General features: G+C 41.4%; 1 protein-coding gene across 1 annotated transcript in view; it reads right to left on the bottom strand.

Annotated features, from left to right (window-relative positions):
* Positions 1 to 1534: 1534 nt before the first annotated feature.
* LOC147684781 (ATP-sensitive inward rectifier potassium channel 12) overlaps positions 1535 to 23102 on the bottom strand; it is a 214188-nt gene continuing 192620 nt past the window's right edge. Inside the window, exon 2 of the mRNA XM_086940637.1 lies at positions 1535 to 5332. Within this exon, the coding sequence (XP_086796763.1) occupies positions 3928 to 5223 (1296 nt within the window). The 5' untranslated portion in view covers positions 5224 to 5332 and the 3' untranslated portion in view covers positions 1535 to 3927. The remainder of the gene's footprint in view (positions 5333 to 23102) is intronic.

Genomic DNA, 23102 nt, shown 5'->3' with positions numbered 1-23102 from the left:
GTCCACCAACTTTGCAGCCTATATTTTTGTTCTTTATGTAGTAGGAATGTAAAACTAATATTTTTGCCACAATATTTTCATATCATGCTATTTCTGTATTGCAATATTTTAACCTTGATATGATGTCATAGAAGACTCACATGTGCTGTTACAGACTAGTTCACCCAAGTCAAGAGAAACTGCTTTTGATTGGGATTTTCTGTATGATATAATCAAGTGACATACTTGCTACATTGGTGAGCTTACCACCCTTGGGAGAAGGAAATAAGTAGCCACTCAATTGACCATAACATCTACTTCTCAATGTGCTGGTTGTGATGGGATCAATCAACTACGTCCTTGGAATCTTTTAAATGCCCATTTTGAGTCCTTTTGACTGGGTTCATGATGTGGTTGAACTGGGAGTGGTTGGGTTTGTACCAGCGAGATAAGAATGGAAATCATTTCACAAATAGCCATTTAAACCATAAGCCACTTAGAGAGAAAAGAAAAATTGAAGGCATGGGAAAGAAAGATTGCCGCTTAAATAACTTATCATTGTTGCAGACAAACTAAAAATGTAAACATGGAGTTAGAGCACAAAATGTCCTAAAATTTCTTAAAATTTACCATAGAAGCACACACCAAAAGGAACAACGTGGTTATTGACTGTAGGAAAAAAGACATTGTTAGGCAGGCATTGGATATTTTGCATTTCTAAGGCAGAAGAAAGATTTGTCAAAAGGAGTTTGAGAAATAAAAGAGTTTACAACGAGAGTGTTCATTAAGCTCATTTTTCTTTGGGAGACTCATGACTAAAGTGCTCTTGCTTACACAGCAAGAATGCGACGAGTAGCAGAACCCTTCATATATACATTAAACATTTACATACATTTTATATTCTCTAAAACATAAAAAAAATAGCGCAGAAGGTTTCCGTTCCGAAACGGGAGACTGCAGTTTGTCGACATAATTTGAAACGGGGCTGCTTTTATACAGTGTCCCAGGAAGTTTGAGTGTTACGAAGACCCAAAAATTCTACAAAAAAATGTGCAAGATTGGGAAAATCCCTTGTTCTTTTAAACCTGAGTCGAGCTGCCACTTGCAGTCTTTTCGGTGGTTCCAATAAAATGTCAGCTGCCAATCCCAGCAGGAAAGAGCTTCTGTTTCTGAGTCTGAGACTCATTGGAGAAAAACGCGGACATCAAAACACAAACGATTTCCTGGCCTCATACTTTTCTTTTTTTATTCATGTTGTTTTTATTTTTAAAATCAAAATTAAAACTACAGTTCCACCCTGGCAGTCCTACTCACTTTGATGCTGCCAGCAGCATGGAGTATTTCACTCTTAAACGACAGTCAAAACTGAGAATTCCACTGTGTTGCTAGGCAACATCTACATTGTGACCTTCACAAAGGTATAAAGTAAATTTTATGTATATGTTTATATATATATATATATATATATATATATATATATATATATATATATATATATATATATATATATATATATATATGCATAATGCATATATCAGAATATTTGTATATCGGACATTTGCAAAAATCTACAGTTTTGTCAATGAGTTGTGCATCAGTATGTACAGATACACACAAATGAATATGTATATATGTATAAACACACACATATATATATATATATATACATATATATATACACACACATATACATATATTATTTTGTATATATATATATACATATACATATATATATGTATATATACACATATGCACGCATACTTACATGCCTAAAACCTTCGCATTTCGTCACTGTTTATTCATCCATTTGTATATCAAACAAAGTTTGACTGCACTCAAAGATTGAAATTTGCTCTTGGATGAATGAACAATGATCTGAAAGACTGGCACCACTTGGATGAGTCAATGAAAATACAGTCATAACGTTATGGAATTTTGCAAAAAAATAAAAAATTTAAATATATATATGTGCGACTCACCCTGTCCTCAACAGGATAGGTTTTGAAATATATATATATATCTATATATATATATGTCTTTGGGATTTGGTAACATATTTTTTTACCTTTAGTCCATACTTGGAAAGTGGGGTTTGGTGTTTGCATGTTTAACTAAACAAGGCAATAGATATTGTGAAGACAATATTACCAAAAACAAATTCAATTAAGGGATTAAAACCTTTTGAATCACCCATCTTTAAGCAATGCTCCCATATGTCATTTTCTGGAAACAGGTTCAACAATCTAATTTTGAACATGTCTACTGATGTGAAAAACGGATTTGTTCTGACATTATTGAAGATATTGTTATTGTACTTTACTCTCATGGCCACTTCCACATTATCTTATAGTCTTAAAAAAAAAAATTCCTCGCATCCTTGTATTATTATATGCATCTGCAATTAACATTACTGGATTTTATCCCTGTTGTAACTGTTTCTCAATTGCTTTGCAAAATCAATGTTTAAGGAAAATGAACATATCTACATTGAAATCTGAATAACAAAAATATAAACATTTGAAGTTTTTTGAAGTTTAAGGCATGGCTCCCAACATTATAGGGCAATATTGTAGGCCAATGTGTTGTATACATGCAGAGTGTAAAATGCTATTTATTACCATTGTTGAGAGAGTGGACTGCTCAGATTAGTGAGAATGGTAGCCTCGAGTGGGCCATGATGCCTCTTTCCTTCCTGAACAACGCTAATGAATAGCATGTCACAATCGGTGCATCTGAATATATGATTTATGCCATACGCTTGTTAAATACTTGCATTGAGAGAACATCACATAAAATGAGTGCATGACTATTAGCGGAATGATTTTCTCTGTCAAATCATTTTAACATGAGCTCTGTGAGATAGTATGCAGTGCTTTCTCATGGGCTTTACTGTATACTGCATACTATAAAATGGAATTTGACCTTCACACTTTAGTAACAAATGTGTGAATGTGCATTTATTACTAAATTTCCGGAAATAGTGTGTACTTTAAGCGCCGGGACACCTCCGGTTGAGGTAACTGTACGCGCTTTATAAAACTCTGTATTATTATTAATATTATTACTGGGCAACAATTATTTTCACTAGCATGGCATATACTTATATATCCTTACAGACATAGACATGGACGCTACAAAGATGCAAGGAAATGTGCTTGTCTAAGACTCAAGACCATGTGCTTCTCAAACCCTTCAAATGCGTTTGTCAGGAGGAGCATTCTGGAGACGTGTTGTGGCTATCCTGATCTAGAGTTGTGCTTGTCGTTGCTGGTCAAGAGTTTCCGAAGCTCAGCTTGGTAATAGTGTCCTTCTACTTCAACCTGATGGCAGAAGACCAGATGCTGACACTTGATCAGAACCTTTGAAAAATGTGCTTCTCTTTCTGACTGCATCATCTCACTTTTTCTGTGTAACCAATCCATATCATTGTTTTCAATTTACACCAGAACCATGGAACATTATCCAACATTATCTGCACGTATTTCAGTTAATTTCCTTAGTGCTTATTCTCTTTAAACTAGTGTGAAAAAATAATGAGCACTTTGCTAAAGTCGCTAAAAAAGTCTCCAATTTTCTACATATTGAATTTACTATTTTAATTATTTCTCTGTCAAGCTTGGAAAAAACATTTCAGCTTCCACTGAATGAAATCCTCTGCATGCAAGAAGCCTGCCATGAACTAATCCAGTGAGTGACCAATTTTAAAGAGTTTTCCTCCAGTTTCAAATAACTTGTGTCAGTAAATGGTAGTTCAAGCACCGAACAGATTGAAACCTCTTTCTTTCACAGACCTTTCTGTTGTTATTGCAAAGAACCTATTTCGAAATAACAAAATAAATAGAACATTTCTATGGCACTTGCATTGTTCTGCATAATTGTATGGGTTCCTTTTTTAGGCGAGGGAAAAAGGGATAACCAAAATAAACAAATTAAACTGGTCAACAAAGGTCATATTTCCGACTCCCTTCTGTATGACCTCTGGTCCAATGCTATTGTTGCCTGAAGTCTGTCAAATTCATGTCTGCTGTCAGGACTCAAATTTCCCATACCCCTACTATCTTCATCCTCATCATCATCATCCTCATCACGGCTCATAAAAGCCAGTTCATTCTCGTAGCAGAAAGTGTTGTTGCCCGGAAGCAAAAACTTATTCTCCACCATCTCCTTCGCACTGCACCGCGGAGTTGATGGAACCTCATAGGTTTTGTGGAAATGAGAGTAGTCTACTTTGTATTGGTTTTTCTCCTCAAATAGGACAGGCTCGAAGCGGTGGCCCCACAAAATTTCATTGGCCAAGTATGAGCTTCGGGCTTGTGCTGTCATGGCTGTCGCTTCCACCATCCCTTCAAGAATAACCACAATTTCAAAATCAGCCGATTCCAAGTCCTGCTGGCTTATCCCAAACAGTGGGCTTTCTTCATCAATTTCATGAAGAATTGTAATTGGAGATACCAAGAAAATACGGTCTAAGCCTTTATCAAACCCAACGTTGATATCTATTTGGTCGAGTGGTATATATTCCCCTTCTTCTGTGATTCGAGGCTTAATTAGCTGAGCTCTGACATGAGCTTCGACAATGTGGCTCTTCCTAAGATTTCCGACTCTCCACATCAAGCTAAGTTTCCCATCTCTCATGGCTATCACTGCATGATGGCTGAAGAGTAAAGTTTGTGCCCTTTTCTTAGGCCGAGCCATCTTTGCCATAATTGCACCAATCATAAAAGAGTCTATTATGCATCCAACAATTGACTGAAAGACCACCATGAAAATAGCAATTGGGCATTCCTCTGTTACACATCGGAATCCATATCCAATTGTTGTTTGTGTTTCAATGGAAAACAAGAAAGCAGCCATAAATCCATTTACTTGAAGAACACAAGGCTTGAAGTTCTCATCTCCAGCAGGGTTTTCTAAGTCTCCGTGCAAGAATGCGATTAACCAGAAAATGAGGCCGAAAAGCAACCAGGATATCAAGAAGGCAAGAGTAAATATCATTAGCATGTACCTCCATCGAATGTCTACGCAAGTCGTGAACATGTCAGCGATGTATCTCTGAGACTTGTCATCCATGTTTGTAAACTGGACATTACACTGCCCATTTTTCTTCACAAACCTGTTCCGACACTTCCTCCTGGTGTGGATCTTACCATTGCCAAAGCCATTTACTCCTGGCATGGTGGTCAACCGGAGTCCTTCTTCTTCTGAGGATACTACACTATAAGGGTTGACTCTGCCTGCACTCATCCCAGCGTAAAGCAAAGGATTGCTTTAAAAAGTGAGTTCTTTTCTGCTTCCCCTCCACTTTTGGCTCAAACGTAGTGTCGTTGCGAAAATCTGCAACCACTCAGAGAATCTGTAATGAGAACAAAACAAATCAGTTAGTTGTGCAGTAAATATATAATGTAAATTATATTCAACATTTTAACCCCTTCTGTTCGGGGCACATTCCCCCGCTGTGCTGGGGGGGGCGGGGGCACGTACAGCACCCCGGTGCTCATGCAAGGTCAGCTCGTCATGAGCTACGGCGCTCTGGTGCTCATGACGAGCTGAGCTCGTCATGACCACGCCCGTTCCAATGGACCGCTCAGCACAGCAGGGGAATCAGCCCAGCATGCGAGCGTTCCACGGAACGGGCGCGGTCATGCCGAGCTCAGCTCGTCATGAGCACCGGAGCGAAGTGGCTCATGACGAGCTGACCTCGTCATGAGCACCCAAGGGGTTAATAGTCAACACATCTTTCATAACATATAGCAAAAGTCAACTCCAGATTTTTGTGAGTGAGAGAGACTTAAATATAGCAGCTTAAAAAAATGAATTAACTGGTAGACTAGGAGTTATTATTCCAATACTTTTATCAATGCATATGATAAATAATTACTGAACTTCGTAGAAGCCATTGTTCATTCAATAGCATCTTATGAGTTAGCATAAAGAAATTCATTAAATATACATGATAGCATTATTTCAAACCAAGTCTATAGAGCAGGTAAAATGATAGGAAAGATCCTATAGATTCCTTGTCTGCACAAAGGAATGTATACAAACTAACACAGTTAATTTGTGCATTTCCATAACATTTCCATGTGAAACGTCTGCTGTATTCAAGATTAACAATAGATTGGATTTAGATTGTAAAGTATGACACACCTATTTGCAAAGTTTTTCAAATTTATCTTGATGTTTCCTGACCTTTACCTGGTGGGCAACTCTGTGATAAAAGTGCATTTACTACAGATATAGGCCTAGATGTAGGTAATTCTATTTTACCATTTCTTAAATACCGAATTTTACCGATTCTGTATTTAAGAAGTGGTAAAATAGAGGGGGGGGGATGTAGGTAGTACAGATTCTGTAAATACCGAATCGTTAAGATTCGGTATTTACCGATTCTGTAAATACTGATTCGGTAATGCACATTGATTCCTATGGGCATTGAAGCCCATAGGAATCAATGGGCATTACCGAATCAGTATTTACCGATTCGGTAAATACCGATTCCAGCAAGGGTGCAGGGGGTGTCACTTTGACACCCTCTAGCACCCCAAATACAGGCATGTGTGCTATGTGGCACACAGACATGCCCTAAGGGCATATCTGTCTGTCACATGGCATAGGTGTGCATGCACACATGTGCATGCACACCAGGATTCGGTATTTTACCACCCAATTGGATTGGGTGGTAAAATACCGAATCTATAAGGCCTTTGGGACTCAGAAGAGTCCCACCTACATCTGGGTTTTACCGAATCGGTATAATTACCGATTCGGTAAATTTACCGAATCTGTAAAATGATGCCCCTACATCCCAATCACCAAATACCGGTCGGTAACGGGCGAATTCGGCCGTTACCGACCGGTATTTGGGCTCCTACATCTGGCCCATAATCTACACATTTAGGAGGTCATTACGATGTAGGCCGGACAAGTGTCTGATCGCCATCGTTGTGGGATTGGGTCCAGCCAACATGTAGTCGGCAGTTCCAACCACCAGATTAGGATGCGACTGCAGTGTAGGCTGTCAAAAACATCCCTTTTTCAACTGTGGCTTGTGCTGCAGTCCGAAAAAGTGCAGCAACACAAGCCGCAATTCAAAAAGGGATGTTTGTGGGGGCACCACATGGTCTGCCTTGGCCATATAGCTGAGGCCGAGGGGGCCAGGTATTGTAATGCAATTAATTATTCATTGCAGACTATCATCTTCTTTTTTATCTTTTTTGTACAATTGTTATGATCCAGTGCTATAGTGAGTGGAAAAAATTGAAACATGCATCCAGTTAAACAAAAAGATGCTAAGCTCCTTAGGATAGTTTTTTATGTAATAAAATAAGGAGTTAGGTTGTCTATGGTCGACGGCGTTTCAATCTCATTTAGTTTAGATCATCATCAGGACAGGTGTGTGAGCACCTAGTATCTATAAGATTAAAAACAAAAATTGTGAGGGCCAGAATGTGGAGCCCCAATTTCCTGCTTAAATATAAAATGATTAATTTAAGAAAAGAAAAAAATGTAATGAAGGCCTTAATGTTCGCCGTTTTAGTGCCAATCCTCCTACAAATAATTGTATTAGTGGCTCAATTCCTTATTTTAATCATCTCTCTTTTGTATCATCATTTTGCTGTATTTACGTCCCATGTAACAATATGACAATTTCTGAGGATCAACCTTGCAAAGGTTGCCACTAATCGGATTACATGTATGAGGAGAGACATGATACATTCGAACATTAAGCATGATGACACATCACAAAACGTATTCTTGTCCTGAAAAATTCCAAGTTAGGCATGAAATGCGTTGGCTGTGCTGGTCTTTTTGTATAATAGAGAAATTGGAAGAAAAATAAAAAATCTTTTTGTAAACTTTTTTAAAGGTGTAAGTAAGATGCTTTTTTTCTCTTTTGCAAGCTGAACTAAACATCCAGACTTAGGGCCTTATTATAAGTTCGGTGGCCCATGGACCGCCATCCCGGCCGTGGTGGTCCAACTACACTGAGCCGTCTGCCATATTATAATTGGGCTGATTGGCTTAGCGCAGACCGCGGCTGGACTGCTGACATCGCCAGCACACTGCGGGGGTAGGGGTTGGGGAAAGGCAGCCTCTATTGGACGGTACAGAGGTGCAACACTGCCGTCCATATTACAAGTTGACTTGTCGACGAACTGACCTCAGAGGTCGGACCACCACCTAAATGTTGGCGGAAATTAAGGATTTGTGGTGCAAACTCACGCCTTTTCAGAGCTGCCAGCTCTGTAGGCTAACATGGGAAGGCTTTATGAAACTTTAATAAAGTCTAACTTTTCACAGGAGTCAGCTAGCAACATAATTCAAAGTGTCAACATAATCATAACAATAAATCCAATAACTTGCCAAGGTCGGATTTACTATACTTATTACAAGAAAGGAATTTTAGAACTTACTTTCCTGAAGTTACCTCAAACAGCCATGTAGCAGCCTCTTCTGATTGGCTAGCCTCTCACAGCCTGAGCCAAGCTGCTACCTGATTAGGTGTGAAGAGGACCGGGGCTGAAACAAAACAGCTATTTTGTGGGAGGAGATTTGCTTCCTGTAGAAACCATGGACAAGAAGGGGGCTGGGAAGATAAACTGAACTTCAAAGGAAGAAGCACAGTTGTCGCAGGACCCAGGCTAGCTCCCATTTCCTTGATCCCCAGCCAGATGGAAATCCTTCTAATTGGATTAGATGAGGGGCTGGAAGGGAAGCATAGGAAAAAATTAGCCACACCTGAAGTGTTGGTTTAGCCTGACCTGAACTCCAAGGTGAGATTTTCTCCTTTTTGATTTTTGGAGAAATGTGCAATCTCGGACAAAAACATGCTACATTTCCCAAGACGTTGACATGGCAGGGGTTGGCTACTTGAACCCCACTGGTTAAGGGGACCCCCCTCTTGCCACCCCAGAATGAGGAATACATTATATGGGAGATCTGCAGGAGCACCTCAGATCCCCGCCTGAAACATCTGGAGAAGAAGGGCTGCCCTGCTGGACCCTTGGACAGCACCAAAGAAGTCTTGCGCTCAGAAGGACTTCAACTGCTGCACTCTCAAAGCTCCACACAATAAAGGAATTTGCTTGTCTTAAAGGATAAAGAGTGGACTCCCTGAGCAGCAACAGGTAGAAAAGTGCTGGAAAAAAACACCTCCATCATCCACTGAAAGGACTGCTCCAGCTGATCAGCTTTACCTGGATTTTCCTGGATGACCAAGTGCATTGTGGGAGATTGAGTCACCGACACCAGGAGGCAAACCGGAGCTCCTGAACCCTTGGCTGGTGCTGGTGGACACTTTCCGACCCAAAGTAAACCTTTCAGAAGAAGATCTGCAAGTTTGGGAACTTTTTTACCAAAGTCTGATAAAAAGCTCAGTGAGAAAATCAGTTTGACGTTGAGAGTCAAGCCTTCATTGTAGAATCGGCCTGACCATGCTCGTTTGTTCTGCTGAAAGCTCCGGAGCTCCCTGTTGTCGAGCACAAAGAACCACTGAGACATTGTACAGGAGCAGGCCGCTTTCGGCGAATCGAACATTGGATCCAAAAGCCCCAAGGACCTACTGACGAGCCTGTCGATGAGAGAAACGCTCCAAAAAAGTGACTAAGGGCCTCATTTCTGACCGAATCGGATTTGGGGAGTCCAACTGACCGATTACGATGTTTCCGAACACTATTCGATCGGACTTTCATTGATTTCAATCGGTGCCTGTGTTCCGACCGACTACACAGGCTCCCATTGAAGAAAAGGGTAGTTGCAGACAACCTTGCACCCTGTGGTGGGCACCCATGGTGCCTGCCACACTCTGCATGGTTGCAAAGAGGGGACCCATGGGTACCCCCACAGGCCCAAACTGAAGGCCTCTGGCCTGCTACGGCCCCCAAAAGTCAGATTTCAACAGCCAATCCATGCCAGACAAACCAATTTGGAAAGGCTATCCGGATCTGACATCGTATTCGCTTGGTTGGAAACGTGGACCATAGAGCTCTACAATTCTGCTTTGACTGACTCAGAGTGTCCGAATGCCAGTTGGAACTGAGTCAGAAGGTCCGATCGGTTACCTAACATTGTAATCTGTTGTTCAGAAACACAGTTTCCGATTCGGGTTCGGACAAACTGAATGCCATTTGGAACCTTTCCGACTGGCATCGTAATTGGCCCCTAAGTGCGAAGGTAAAATCTTGACTGAAACTTAGCACTCCTTGTATCCAACCTGTGTTGCATCGTGGTCAGCCTGAAACTCTGACTTTGTCCCAATCCAGTGCAACCAGATAGCCGCGAGTGACGTTTTATACATTTTGCAAATAGAAAACAATTTTTTTTATTTAATCTATAAAAATTCATATTTCTGGTTCCCTACATTGGATGTTTTTCATTCTGGTGACATTCAAAAGAAAAAATTGTCTCTATTTTTATAAATTGTTGTTGGATTTTTATTGCGTTGTGTCTTTTACTTACTCATGGTTTTGGTGAAAATAAATGTTTTACAAACCTGTCTCCTAAATTAAGCCTAGCTTTTCTTCTGCCAAGCTGCCAAGGGTTGATCAAGGAATAATTTATTGAGACTTGACTGGACCTTTTTTGAGATTGTGGTGTTATTGCTAACTGTGGGTACCTACCTGCATCTACTAATAAACCACCGTCCAACAAAAACTTTCCACCAAATCACATCTCAGTTTATTTTGTGACATAGAGAAATCCTGAAAATCTACGATTGCTGTAGATTTACAGCAGTTCTCACCAGATTTCCTTGTGGATCATATAAAGTCTAGCTATCTACTCCAAGTCTAAGAGTAGTAATCCAACAGGAGTAGATTTCTGACTTTTAAAAGCTGAGCTGTTAGTAGGGTGGCGGGCGAAACAACCATTAAAACGCAGTCATTACAACCCAATTCCTTTACAACCCAGCTGTTACAATGCAACTGCCTTTATATTGCATGCCATTACAAAGCATGCCATTACAATGCATGTCACTACAATGCATGCCATTACAAAGCATACCATTACAACACATGTCATTATGACGCATTATAAGGTAGGTAATTGAGATTTTTTTGTTTTGGGGTGGGTATGGGTTTTGGGGTACATGGGACAATTAATCTTGTACCCCTACACTTTCCAATACTTACCCTACTGTTGCACTCACTGGAATGGGAATAGTACTTTTTACACCTACACTATCCAACACTTAGCCCACTGTTGCCCTAAAAGTATTATTCGTTGTAATGGTATGCGTTATAATTGTATGCATTGTAATCGTATGCATTGTAATGTTAGTTTCTAAGAAAAAGCGTTGTAATAGCATGCGTTGTAAAATCATGCAATGTAATGGGAGTTGCGTTGTAAACGCATGCGGTGTAAATGCATGCGGTTTAATTGTTTGCGTTGTAATGTCATATATTCGGGTGGCCCTTTATCACCTTCTGTATGAACACAAGTATTACTTAGTTTTCTTCTTATCATTAATACCTGTTCTGCGGGTTGTTTCCTCCAAATAAGATCACTAGTCCTCTAGCATATACTTCTTAATGTAAAGCTTTAGCTCTCAGATCTCCTCAAGTAGCTTCCACCTGGATCCACCAGTGTTTAGGAGAATGATTAGAATTCGAGGGTGTGGAGAGGAAGAGCAAGACTACATCCTAGAGCGAGCCAACTGCCTATGGCTTTTTTTTGAGCGAGGCCTGTCTATCTGTGGCTTACCCTCTCAGAGATTTTAAGAATTTCCACATGATAAGGATGCTTCCTTTTTATTGTTCTGAATATTATTTTGCCTGAATTAGAGTGGTGTCCACTAAACAGGCCCAAGCCGCATGTGCTCTGTTAAAATGCTCTGCCTTTCAAACCCTAAGACAATCCCTGCTACTTGGAGTCAGGCCTGATTCTTTCATAGGCTGAAGGCCAATGCAATTGTTAGGTGGCAGTAGAAGTTCAGGCCACACTTTCATACTGCATCTGGACCCCCCTGCACCACATGAGCTTCAGGTACACCACTGACTTAGCTAGAAATCATGATGTTATTATTACTACATTTATCCAACCCCAGAGCTGCAGCTAACTTGGTCTGAGAGACCAAACCTGCAGTGAAGATGAATAAACAAGGTAAATGAGGTATTCAAACTATGGGTCTTGAGAATTACAGCACCTCCCACCCCTGCATGAATCGGTCACCTGCACACATGATGTCAAGAGCTCCAGAGGGGTGATGCTCAATAAAGGATGTCGGGAGATGACATGAACTTGCTGCATTGAGATTCACCAATGGATTACTCTGATGCCAGCTGTGTCCCTTCAAGAAGTGCATCACTCTGGATTCTTTGTCTCCTCTGCTCCAGTGATTAATGTTCCTGGAGAGTTAGTGAGTTTTGTCTAGTGGAAGTTTTGACTCATCCTAAAGTAGCGCAGAGGGTTAATACGCCTGCGGCAAAGAATGTGCACCGTGCAGATCACAAAATACATATAATGTAAATAGGTCAGTGGGTTTCTGCTTTTGTCAGAGAGATCCTTTTGTTACTTGCAGTTTATAAGATAAAACCCTAATATAGAACAGTGAGCTGTTAACTGTTATCAAAGAGCTGCATGCAAACTGCAAGGTTTTTATTAGAGCTATATGGCTTTTTGAGCAGTCTTTCAGTAACCTAATCTTGCAAAAAGGCTTAATTTGGGAAGAAATCAATTCTTACTATTAAAGAGAACCCCTAACAACGGTGTTAAGTATTAAATCCTTGAATTTTTGTTTTTCCAGACCAAGGACTCTTAAACTATACTGCCTGCCAGAATGGATGACACGTGACTCCTACACCATTAGTCCTCTGTCTTATGTAACATTCCCTATACACTGATTTACACATGTATTATTGTCTCTGTGCAATGTGTGTGTGATGTAAAGTGCTCTGACACCCTACACTGGTATGAGTGGTGCTATAAAAATAAATTAATCTGAGAGGGAGTGGTTATGGAGACTTGAGGGCCACTGTTAAGTGGTGGTAGAGAGGGAATCTGTGGCAGAGGTGGTCATGGGGGGGCAATACACATTGTCACACAGGGCACCACCAGTGCTAAAGCGGGCCCTGAATGTGGGGGTGCTCCCTAAAGGTGATGGGAGGCTTCATAAGGGGACTGGGATAACCAACAATGGGATAGCGGTGAAGGGAGCCCCATGAATATAAAGACTGAAAATGCACTGTTAGATTTATTGCTGCAAAGTGCTCTAGCACCAGAAATAAGCACTCTTTCAGAGTAGAAAATACAAAATAGTCTGGAAAAAGGGGATATGATGACTTTGAGACACTTACAGGTGTTTTATATAGAGCAAACTTGACCCAAAGGTATCAGAGCGCTTTACATTAGCACCAGTTGGGTTACAAAGGGACACATTCATTTTTGTTAGGCACGGGGAGATTAAATTACTTTGCCCAGAATCACAGGATGTTGAGAGTCGTTACCAAGACTCCAACCCGGTTCCCCAGATTTTGAGGTCGACTGCACTAGCTGTTAGGCTACATCCTCTCCCCATTTGATCGATTGGGACTTTAGGATCCGCATTGCACCAGAAGTAGACGTTACTAAGTTCAAATGTGAAAATCTTCTCTGGGCCCACTTGCTATGCCGGATCCAGCAGAGGGCCAGTATTGCTGGGTGTACTTGTCCTATTTTGAGCTTTCACGACCAGATGTCTGATATTCACCAAGGGCTCCTGCCTGATGAATCCGATAAAATTCTGATAAAGCCTTCTGATTGTTTGCCCTTTACATTTTCTATTTTTTACCAGTGGTGTAACGAAACTTGAGAGGACCCCCTGCCATGTAGATGGAGGCCCCCCCCTCCGAACTCACTCAGGAGCGCTCAGGTCAGGGCACTGCGCTGAGGACGCTCCCCAGGGGCTCGGGCCCCCCCGCACTGCACGGGCCTGGGGACCTTTTTTACACCACTGTTTTCAACATTTTTCACATATTTCTGCGGACAAGGCAGAACTCTAGATTGTGACCAAAAACAAACTCTAGTTCAACCAGCAGTGGGCGGTGCAGGTAAGCGCGGTGGGGCGGGACACTGCGGGGGGGATGTCGACGGACGACGGAATAGGAGTTATTTATTTATTCAATTTGCTCTATTCCGCCGTCTGTCGACATCCCCCTGGCTCTGCCCCGCAAGGCCCAACCACGCTTACCTGCACCAGCCGCTGCTGAGTTCAACTTGTCATCAACCTAAGGTCCCTAGGACACAACCAGACCTCCAGAGGACCCTTGGACATTTTTTTATATTTTTCTATTTTTGTTTGATTTTTACCGCAAAACCCTTTACATTTAGCTTCTGAATCCCACACCAGTTTTGCTCCATTTTCGTTTTATCTTTCTTATTAATTTTATCTGGTTTTGCTTAAACTCGGTGAAAACATTTAATGAATCTATATAGCTGCCTTTATGTTTGGTTTGTTGGTGACATACAACATGTCAGACATTTGCGATTTCAATTGCCTTGCTGCTGAGTCCAAGATATCAAACGTGAGCCAAGATTACCCTCATTAAAACGCATTTCCCTTTTGTAATTTATATTCTTGGGCAGTTAGGAAACTCGGGCACAGTTTAAATCAAAAGTGCAAAATGTCTCGGCCACTGCCTGCCAGGTCAGTGTACAGATGCGCTTTCAAGAGACCCAGAAATGAAATATGTCTTGCTTCAAAATCACCGTATTAAAGCATACATCTAAAATCAGCCACTGGAAGGACGTGGGGCAGGGGCGGCCTTAGGCATGTGCAAGCTAAGCACATGCACAGGGCCACCAAACCCCAGGGGCTACCACGCCAATATATATCCTTAATATATAATGCTCTGAGAATGGATACATATTTACGTGGCGGACCCTGGCAGTGATTTGGCGGCCTCCAGCTCTGTTCCACTTCCAAACACCCTGACCCCCCCTCTTCACTGGCCTCCGCGCTCAGCCCCGCCTGGACCCCCTCTTCCGGGGCCCCCTACCTACGCTCTTTGCACAGGGCCGCCATGAGCCTAGAGCCGCCCCTGCGTGCGGACATGTAAGTGATTGTCCAGCAGGGTTCTGAGAGATTCTGTTTTCTGATTGGCTAATATGTGTCATTGGCATCATGGACCAGTCAGCTCTGCCATGCCCTGGGGTCTGAGGCGCCTACAATGAATTCAATTGGGCAAGCGGCCAAGCTCTCGATGCTGCACGCGGCTGTTTCAGGAGGACTATTAACAACAGCAGATCAATATATTTCTGTTTCATTTCTGGTTAAGGGCACATTAACATTGTGTGATTTTTTCCCCCGGAAACTGAGCTGCTGGCTTGTAGGTCATTTTTGCAAGCATCATTTTACATGTTGGGAAAAATATGGGTATGTTTTCATAACATAAATCCCTCAATGTCACTGAACAGCACTCGGTAAATGCATCACCTGAAACTACAACGTCCAAAATAAAGATCTTTTATGTAAATGTAAATGTATTTGAGCTTATATAGCATACAGCTACCCACAAAGGGTTTCCCGGCGCTTGCTTAGGGAACCCATCCTGGTATTCCCCTGTGAGATAACCCCGGCAGGGTATCCACAAGGTGAAAGCCAGGCATCCCGCCGCGAGGGGCCGTTGTGGAGATTAAGCAAGCTATTGCCCAGAGTCGCAGAGTGTGAACCCGTGAGTTGAGAAGGCACCGGAGCGAGAATTATCGAGTCCGTGGAATTTTTTGAGCCCAAGACCTGCCGAGGCGGGGAATTGAACCCTGGTCCAGGGCCGATCTCAGCTTCCGGGTCTCCCGCCTCTAACCCCTGAGCCACACTTCTCCATTATATGGAAACAGTCAGAATAAACGTGACCTGGCCCAAAGTAATAAAGATTTAGCAGGGCTGCCTTCCACACATAACTAGAATTGAACTCCAGGGCCTCTCTGGAAAGAAAATAACTGAAGCCTCCCCTGTCTTCATAGCTGAATGTTTGATTAGAATGTATTTTCTACTTGTCATTATTGAATAGACCATAACAACACACAGGGAAAGGGGGTCCAAGGGATATTTAAAGACCTGCCTTGGTTCGTATCCCCATACAACAATCGTAATACAACCAGAGAATCAGGGGTCTAAAAGGAATGGATCTATTCATCCATTCGATAGGCACTACTGTAATTAAATCAGTGAAGAATACAGAGATTCCTATTGAGCCTAAATGTAAAGTACGCGACAATGAACTATGATCGTGAACACAGGTGATTATCAGTGAAAATGGATTCCCATCAAATGTCTTGTGATGATCTATATTCTCATTTGGTCATCCATGGCCGTGGGGCGTCTGTAGATCCTTGAGACCATCTCCACTCCCACTCTCTGAAAGGAATTTGTGAGTCTAGCCCACAATCACTGCTCTGACCATGAAGTAGATAGAATGAATACGGGAATCGGTGCAGTGCAAAGAAAGAAATATGTGGTGAGTTAAAATAGGGTGGCAAAAACAGAAAGAAGGGACATTTTATTCTGTAGACTGTTTTGCCCTCTAATTAAAAACAAGAACACTGCAAAAAACAGTAGTCTCAAACAAATATTTGACTACCAAATAGGGCCCTATTTGGTAGTCAAATATTTGTTTGAGACTGGTATTGAATAGAGCCTCTTTATATTTTTATTATTTACGTTTTTGATGCGTGTGCCACTTTCTGCAGTGTGTGAAGGAGACACCAACAGTGCTTTCTCATTGGCCCTACCTGACGCCTATAAATTATTCTGAGACCGAGGCAAGCTTTTTTTTTCTTGAAGTTTTTTATAGCGCCAACTTGACCCGAAGGTATTTGAGTGCTTTTTACATGACCACCAGTTGCATTGCAGTTGCATCAGTCACTGATTACACAAGGATACATTTATTTTCGGCAGGCACAGAGATTTTGGGGCATATTACCAAGGCGGCGATATGAAATTATCGCCACTTTTGCGAAAAGCAGTGATAATTTAATCGCCTTATCAGCAAAGACACGCTATCGCGTGTTTTGCTGATTTAGCGAGCCTTACAACAACGCCCAGCTTTGCATCTCTAATGAGATGCAAAGTGGGCGTTCCAGAACAAAATAATAGGAGAAATGACGCTAAGCAACATTACTCCTATTATCAAGCTGCACGCTAACAAGCAGAGCGTTAGGAAAAGTAACGCTAAGCACAGCTAACGCTACTTTCCTAACGCCTGCTTGTGACCTGATTTAGCCATGTAATCCTATGGGAGGTGGATTACATGGCTAAGATTACCCTGCCCTATCAACAAGGGTATCGCCATTTTCAATGGAATATCGCTGGAAAATCAGCGATATTCAGTTGAAAACAGCGATAATCCCCGCTATCACTGGGATTTTTATCTCCAAGGCGTTAAGAGTTGGTAATACAACGCTAACATGGAGATTATCTCCAGCGATAGCCGACGATAGATTTTCTCACTCTAACAGCGGTCAGCGATAATTATCGCTGCCGCTTGTTAATATGCCCCTAAGTGATTTGCCTAGAATCACAGGATGTTGAGCTGATGCCGAGACTCAAACCCGGTTCCCGAGCTCCCAAGTCCGCAGCTCCGGCCACTACACCACAATGTATATTATGTACACCATCATCGATAAGAAAGATTAGGGATCGCCACCTTAATTGCCACCTCCCAAGCATCTACAAGATTTACGCACTTGACTGTTTGTCACGTCAAATTTCCTGATAAGGTACCTGGGACCTCAAACAGCTGGAATGGTGTTTCTTTTCCCTTAAACCTAGGCTGGACTCAGGTCAGGTAACAGACACATCAGCGCCCAGAGACGGAATGTTTAGTATGCGCTATGTAGGTGCAGTCATCCATCAATCATCCATCTATTCACCAGCTGCCGCTGCCTCTAGTCATGTTTACAAACCGCTGCCTTTCTGCACCAATCTTTTCGGTGAACCAGGCCCATTCGGCCTAGTCGAGCGTGCTTGCACTTACCAATGCCTTTTGTGAATCTAACCTATAGAGCGCCGCAAAACTTTGCGTGTTCACATGAAAGTTAACTACACTCATTGTGCATAGATGTAATAAAATCAAGTCTTCCTGTCTGACTCTCAGTCATTGACAACCTATATATTCTATCGGAAACAAGGGGCATATGTATGAAACTGATTTTTAGTTGCAAACACTGCGATTCGCAAAAAAGCAGCGTTTACGACAAAAGATTCGCAAAACGCGATGTATAAGTAAAACCGCATCGCAAAATTAAGGAATCGCAACATTCCTTAAGTTTGCGTAAGCATTTAAGTAATCGCAAATTATGGAGTTCATTTTCAGAACAATATCAGCCAATTTCCTGATGGACTCTGCTCTGTAAGGACCATGGCCTAGACGTAGGTAATTTTATTTTACCACTTCTTAAATACCGAATTTTACCGATTCGGTATTTAAGAAGTGGTAAAATAGAGGGGGGGGATGTAGGTATTACAGAATCGGTAAATACCGAATCGTTAAGATTCGGTATTTACCGATTCTGTAAATACCGATTCGGTAATGCCCATTGATTCCTATGGGCATTGAAGCCCATAGGAATCAATGGGCATTACCGAATCTGTATTTACAGATTCGGTAAATACCGATTCAAGCAAGGGTGCAGGGGGTGTCACTTTGACACCCTCTAGCACCCCAAATACAGGCATGTGTGCCATGTGGCACACAGACATACCCTAAGGGCATGTCTGTCTGTCACATGGCATAGGTGTACATGCACACATGTGCATGCACACCTGGATTTGGTATTTTACCATCCAATTGTATTGGGTGGTAAAATACCGAATCTGAAAGGCCTGTGGCACTGTAAACGGTGCCACCTATATTTGTAATTACAGAATCGGTATATTTACCGATTCGGTAATTTACCGGATCGGTAATTTTACCGAATCGGTAAATACACCAATTCTGTATTTTTCAGCCCCCTACATCTGAAAACCCTAATACCGGTCGGAAACGGCCAAAATCGGCCGTTTCCGACCGGTATTAGGGCTCCTACATCTGGCCCCATATGTACTAAAGCTGAGGTCACAAAAAGCGGTCACAATTTGCATACAGACTTTTTGTGACCACTAAGCTATTTTGTCAAATCATTAAATAACAATTCAGAGAGGGTCGCGGAACAACCAGCAGATGACAAATTGTGATTCCCTGATTAGCTGCAAATAGACTTAATCCACAGGAGAACACAGCACTGCTGTGTTCTCCTGCAAGAGACGGTAGACCACCATGCCTGCCTTTGCATTTCTAAACTGAAAATATAGTTTTTAAAGGAGTTCGATTTGCTTAATGGAAACAGGGCTGCTTCAAAAAAAAAGATTTTCAGTTAAACAAAAACTCACTGGAGAGGAGACAATGGTCCATCGGACCACTCCTTACTCCCCTTGAAGGTGCTATCCCAGTTCGTAAAGGTTCGGCTCCAAGACAGATGCTTCCCTTTTGAAAACGAGGTACCACCCCAACTTGGAAGTTGGTAACTTTTCAATGGTTTGCAACTTCAATTATGTACTCAAACCATGATATATAGGGTACTCATTTTGTACTGGTAAAGGATGCCCTAAACAAGTCCCTTTCAAATACTGAATCAGTAACCATTTCTAAACATATTTTGTGTTTTGCCAGTTACAAACCCTCTACTCTAGTGAATCAGAGGATCAGAGACAGTTAAAAAGTTACATCCCGTCCTAAACTCAGGAGCTCTTTGACTGGATTTGTTGGCAAATGTCGGCACAAATATGGAAAGACTGGCTTTGTCTATTGATTTCTGAAAGCCTAAATAAAAAGCATTGTAGTTCTGGCAGAAATATAAATTGTGGTACCACACCTATAACAATTTACATTTGGACCACCACTTAAACTGGGCCATACCCATTCTTCATTGTAGTATTGCAAGTTTCAGATTTTTTGTAGTCACATTTCCCAAACTTTTCACTAGATCCCCTTGACCTAGTCCTGAACCAGAAGTATAGGCATCTCAGTATTTTACCAATATTCCATAGGTATTATCTGCAACCCACAAACAAATATTTTCCACTGGAAATCATAATCATCAGACGCATTAGTCTAATTGGTTCAGTTGCAGCAAATTTGTGATGGATTTTTCTTATGAAAATCAAGACTGGATACCTAACGACTAGCATTTTCAACATTTGCTCATTTGGCTAAACCTCTTGTCCCACGGCCAGTTTGTAAACCTATCAGCTTGTTGTACAGATTCAAAAATCCCCGACATGGCTCTCTGTGCCATGTTCATTATTCGCTCCATGCCAACAGTTTGATCGATGAGTCCCTCTAATCACTGCTTATGCCCGGGGGTAGGAAGTAACAATCTGCCCTAGCCCTATCAATTAGACGTGTGAATAGCGAGCTGGCATGGCATTTTCACTTACCATAGCGGCTCCAAGCAGATCCAAGCGGATCAGCTCAGTTGCTAGCTACTGTAGATAAGCTGATCAATGTGGTAATGATTAGATTTGCAACATGTTTCGCACAACTGCATTTCCTGGGACTGTTTTACTTTAACCCTGTGCAGAAACACTTTTTACTTTTCTGTTAAATATGGTTGGAGGTTGCCACTGCACATACTCCTCTTTCTTCCTTGACAGATTCAACAGTTTTAGGCGCATTTTCCAGATCTAATGATTAAAGACTAACAATGTCGACCCTATTATAATCCAGTTTTTAGGACAATTATACCCTGGGCTACAGCCAAAGTCGGATACGGGTCAAACGGAGAATGTACAGCGTCATTCAATGTGGAGAGGGGAGTGAGGCAAGGGTGGGTTTTGGCACCATTCCTGTTCACTCTTTACACTAATGCGTTGGAACAGGAGTTGGTGATTGATTCAGATGCTCCGTCCATCACCACCCCCTTTTGTACCGCTTTTGGCCGCCATAAGTGTGGCAGGGTATGCTCAGACGTGAGTCCCTTGCTCACTTTGCCACTGGATTCAAGCAAGCCGGGCTGAAGACGGCTGGAATGCCAGAAACTGGTCCTCGGAAGCTTGTTTCCGGTCCAGAGAAGACATGGCTTGACAGTTCGGGCTGGACTGTTCCCATGAGGCACAGGGTCAGACTGATTTGCATATGGCCAAATCTGAACTGGGGTGGCAGAGTGGGCTAAAGAACGGTGATGGATTAAACCCAGATCTTTTGACTGGGTGTGAGTGTTTGATTGATTCAGATGCTCCGTCCATCACCACCCCCTTTTACACCCCCTTTTGTAACGCCAGGGACCCACCATATGTACATAAGTGCCGATAGTCTCCCTTCTCTGTGCTGATGATGCTGTACTTATGGCACGCACCCAGATTGGTTTACAGCGGGCTCTTACTTTTTACTAGTTTTATGGACACTTTTGGTCTAAAAATGAATAAAAAGAAAAGTTTTATAATGACCTGCGGGAGAGGCAAACAAAAATGCAGAAGTTTCCAAGACGGGGGTAGCAGGGTAGAATTCATAAAATCATTTACTTACCTGGGCGTTCTACTTAATTATACTGGGTCCTAGACACAAGCAATCAAAACTAGGAGTCTCCTGTTTATGAAGTCCACAGCGGCATTGATACATTTTTCTAAAAAACTGGGTAAAAGGCCCCCTGAAATTCTCTTGAAGATTTACAATGCCAAATGGTTGAGTGTAGCTATCTTTGGGGCAGGCATATGGGGACCCCATGATTGAACACCAATTCAGCAAGTTGAAAACGCTTTCTTAAGATTCATATTGGCAGCACCTGCGAGTGTCTCAGTTTTAATTGCCATAGCGAGCTAGGTGTCCCATACATTTCAGTCTTAATTAAGGCACAACCTGTGCTGCTTTGGCACAGAATATGGACCTCCACGAGCACAGGGTTAAATAAGGAAATCCTAACCGATGCAAAGAGACTAGACCATGCAAACAGGATTACCTGGTTAAGATATGTGAAAAACTTTATTCAAGACATAGGGCCCCCAGAGTATTTCTCCCAACCGGAAACGATGAATTCAATAAACCGGGAGGAGTTTAAAAAAAGTTTGCATGAATGTCTTGGAGGATAATAGGTTAGCCATGGAAATGAAAAACCCACGGTGGTTCAGCACTTAATAACCACTATAATATGTACTATTCAACCGTATCTACTGTGCTGTATCGGGGGGTATGATAGATACGTGTTAACACGTTTCAGATTTGGGGTTTTTCATCATTTGGTCAGTTATCCTGACATGAACAACCGGTCAAGGGATCTTAGCTTGTGAACATGTAACAATATCTCTTCGCAAACTACTATTCATGTGATCCTATTCTGCAAATTCTACGCAAATGAAAGATGTAGATGGATTAAACCTATATTAAAACAGGGGGGTTGGAGACAATGTCGCCCAGCTCTACTGTATATACAGATGCTGGATAGCTACTATTGCACTGCAACAATGGTGGGTTCCTGAAAAATGTATTGAGAGCGAGAAAAACTATAAATGCCTAGAAGCTGTGGGGACACACATGAGTAGTTCGTATATTCTGATGTACTATTTCGACAACGATGCCATCTGCCAATCTGCCAAAACTGTTTACAAAGTAGGAAAAACCTGTAGCAAATCGAATGCTTCCATGAATTTGTATATATTTTATTTAGGTTTTTAGAACTGTGATGAGATGATTGTATTGCCTGCTTTTATGATTTTATATGCCTAAAATCGAATAAAGCTCGTTTTGACTATTTGACTTTTGACTAACAGTTAGTTTACACATGTTAAGTAGGGCACAGTACACATTACATTTACACAAAAAAAATTAGAAATTAAATGCTCTGTGATTTTTTCTTCTTAATTATTTTATATAAACAATGCTTTTCATATTTGAACAATGGACTGTTGGGAGCACAGTTAGGCCGTACTCTCCACACCCGAAGTAAAAATATTTATATTTAACTATTTATATATATATTTAAATTACAAAAAGTTAAGTACAGATGTAACTCAAATTAATGTAAATATTTTTTAAGAAATCAGTTATATTTAATTTTGAATTTAAAAAGTTAAAACTATTATTTATTTTATATTTATATACAATGTTTTAAACATTAACTTAAAGGAACATATATTTTTAAAAGCTAAAAATAAATACATAAATTTTAATATTGCTTCC

Source organism: Lissotriton vulgaris, chromosome 10 (assembly GCF_964263255.1).
Source record: "Lissotriton vulgaris chromosome 10, aLisVul1.2, whole genome shotgun sequence".
In the NCBI taxonomy this organism is placed as follows: Eukaryota; Metazoa; Chordata; class Amphibia; order Caudata; family Salamandridae; genus Lissotriton; species Lissotriton vulgaris.
This window is presented reverse-complemented; position numbering and strand designations above follow the sequence as displayed.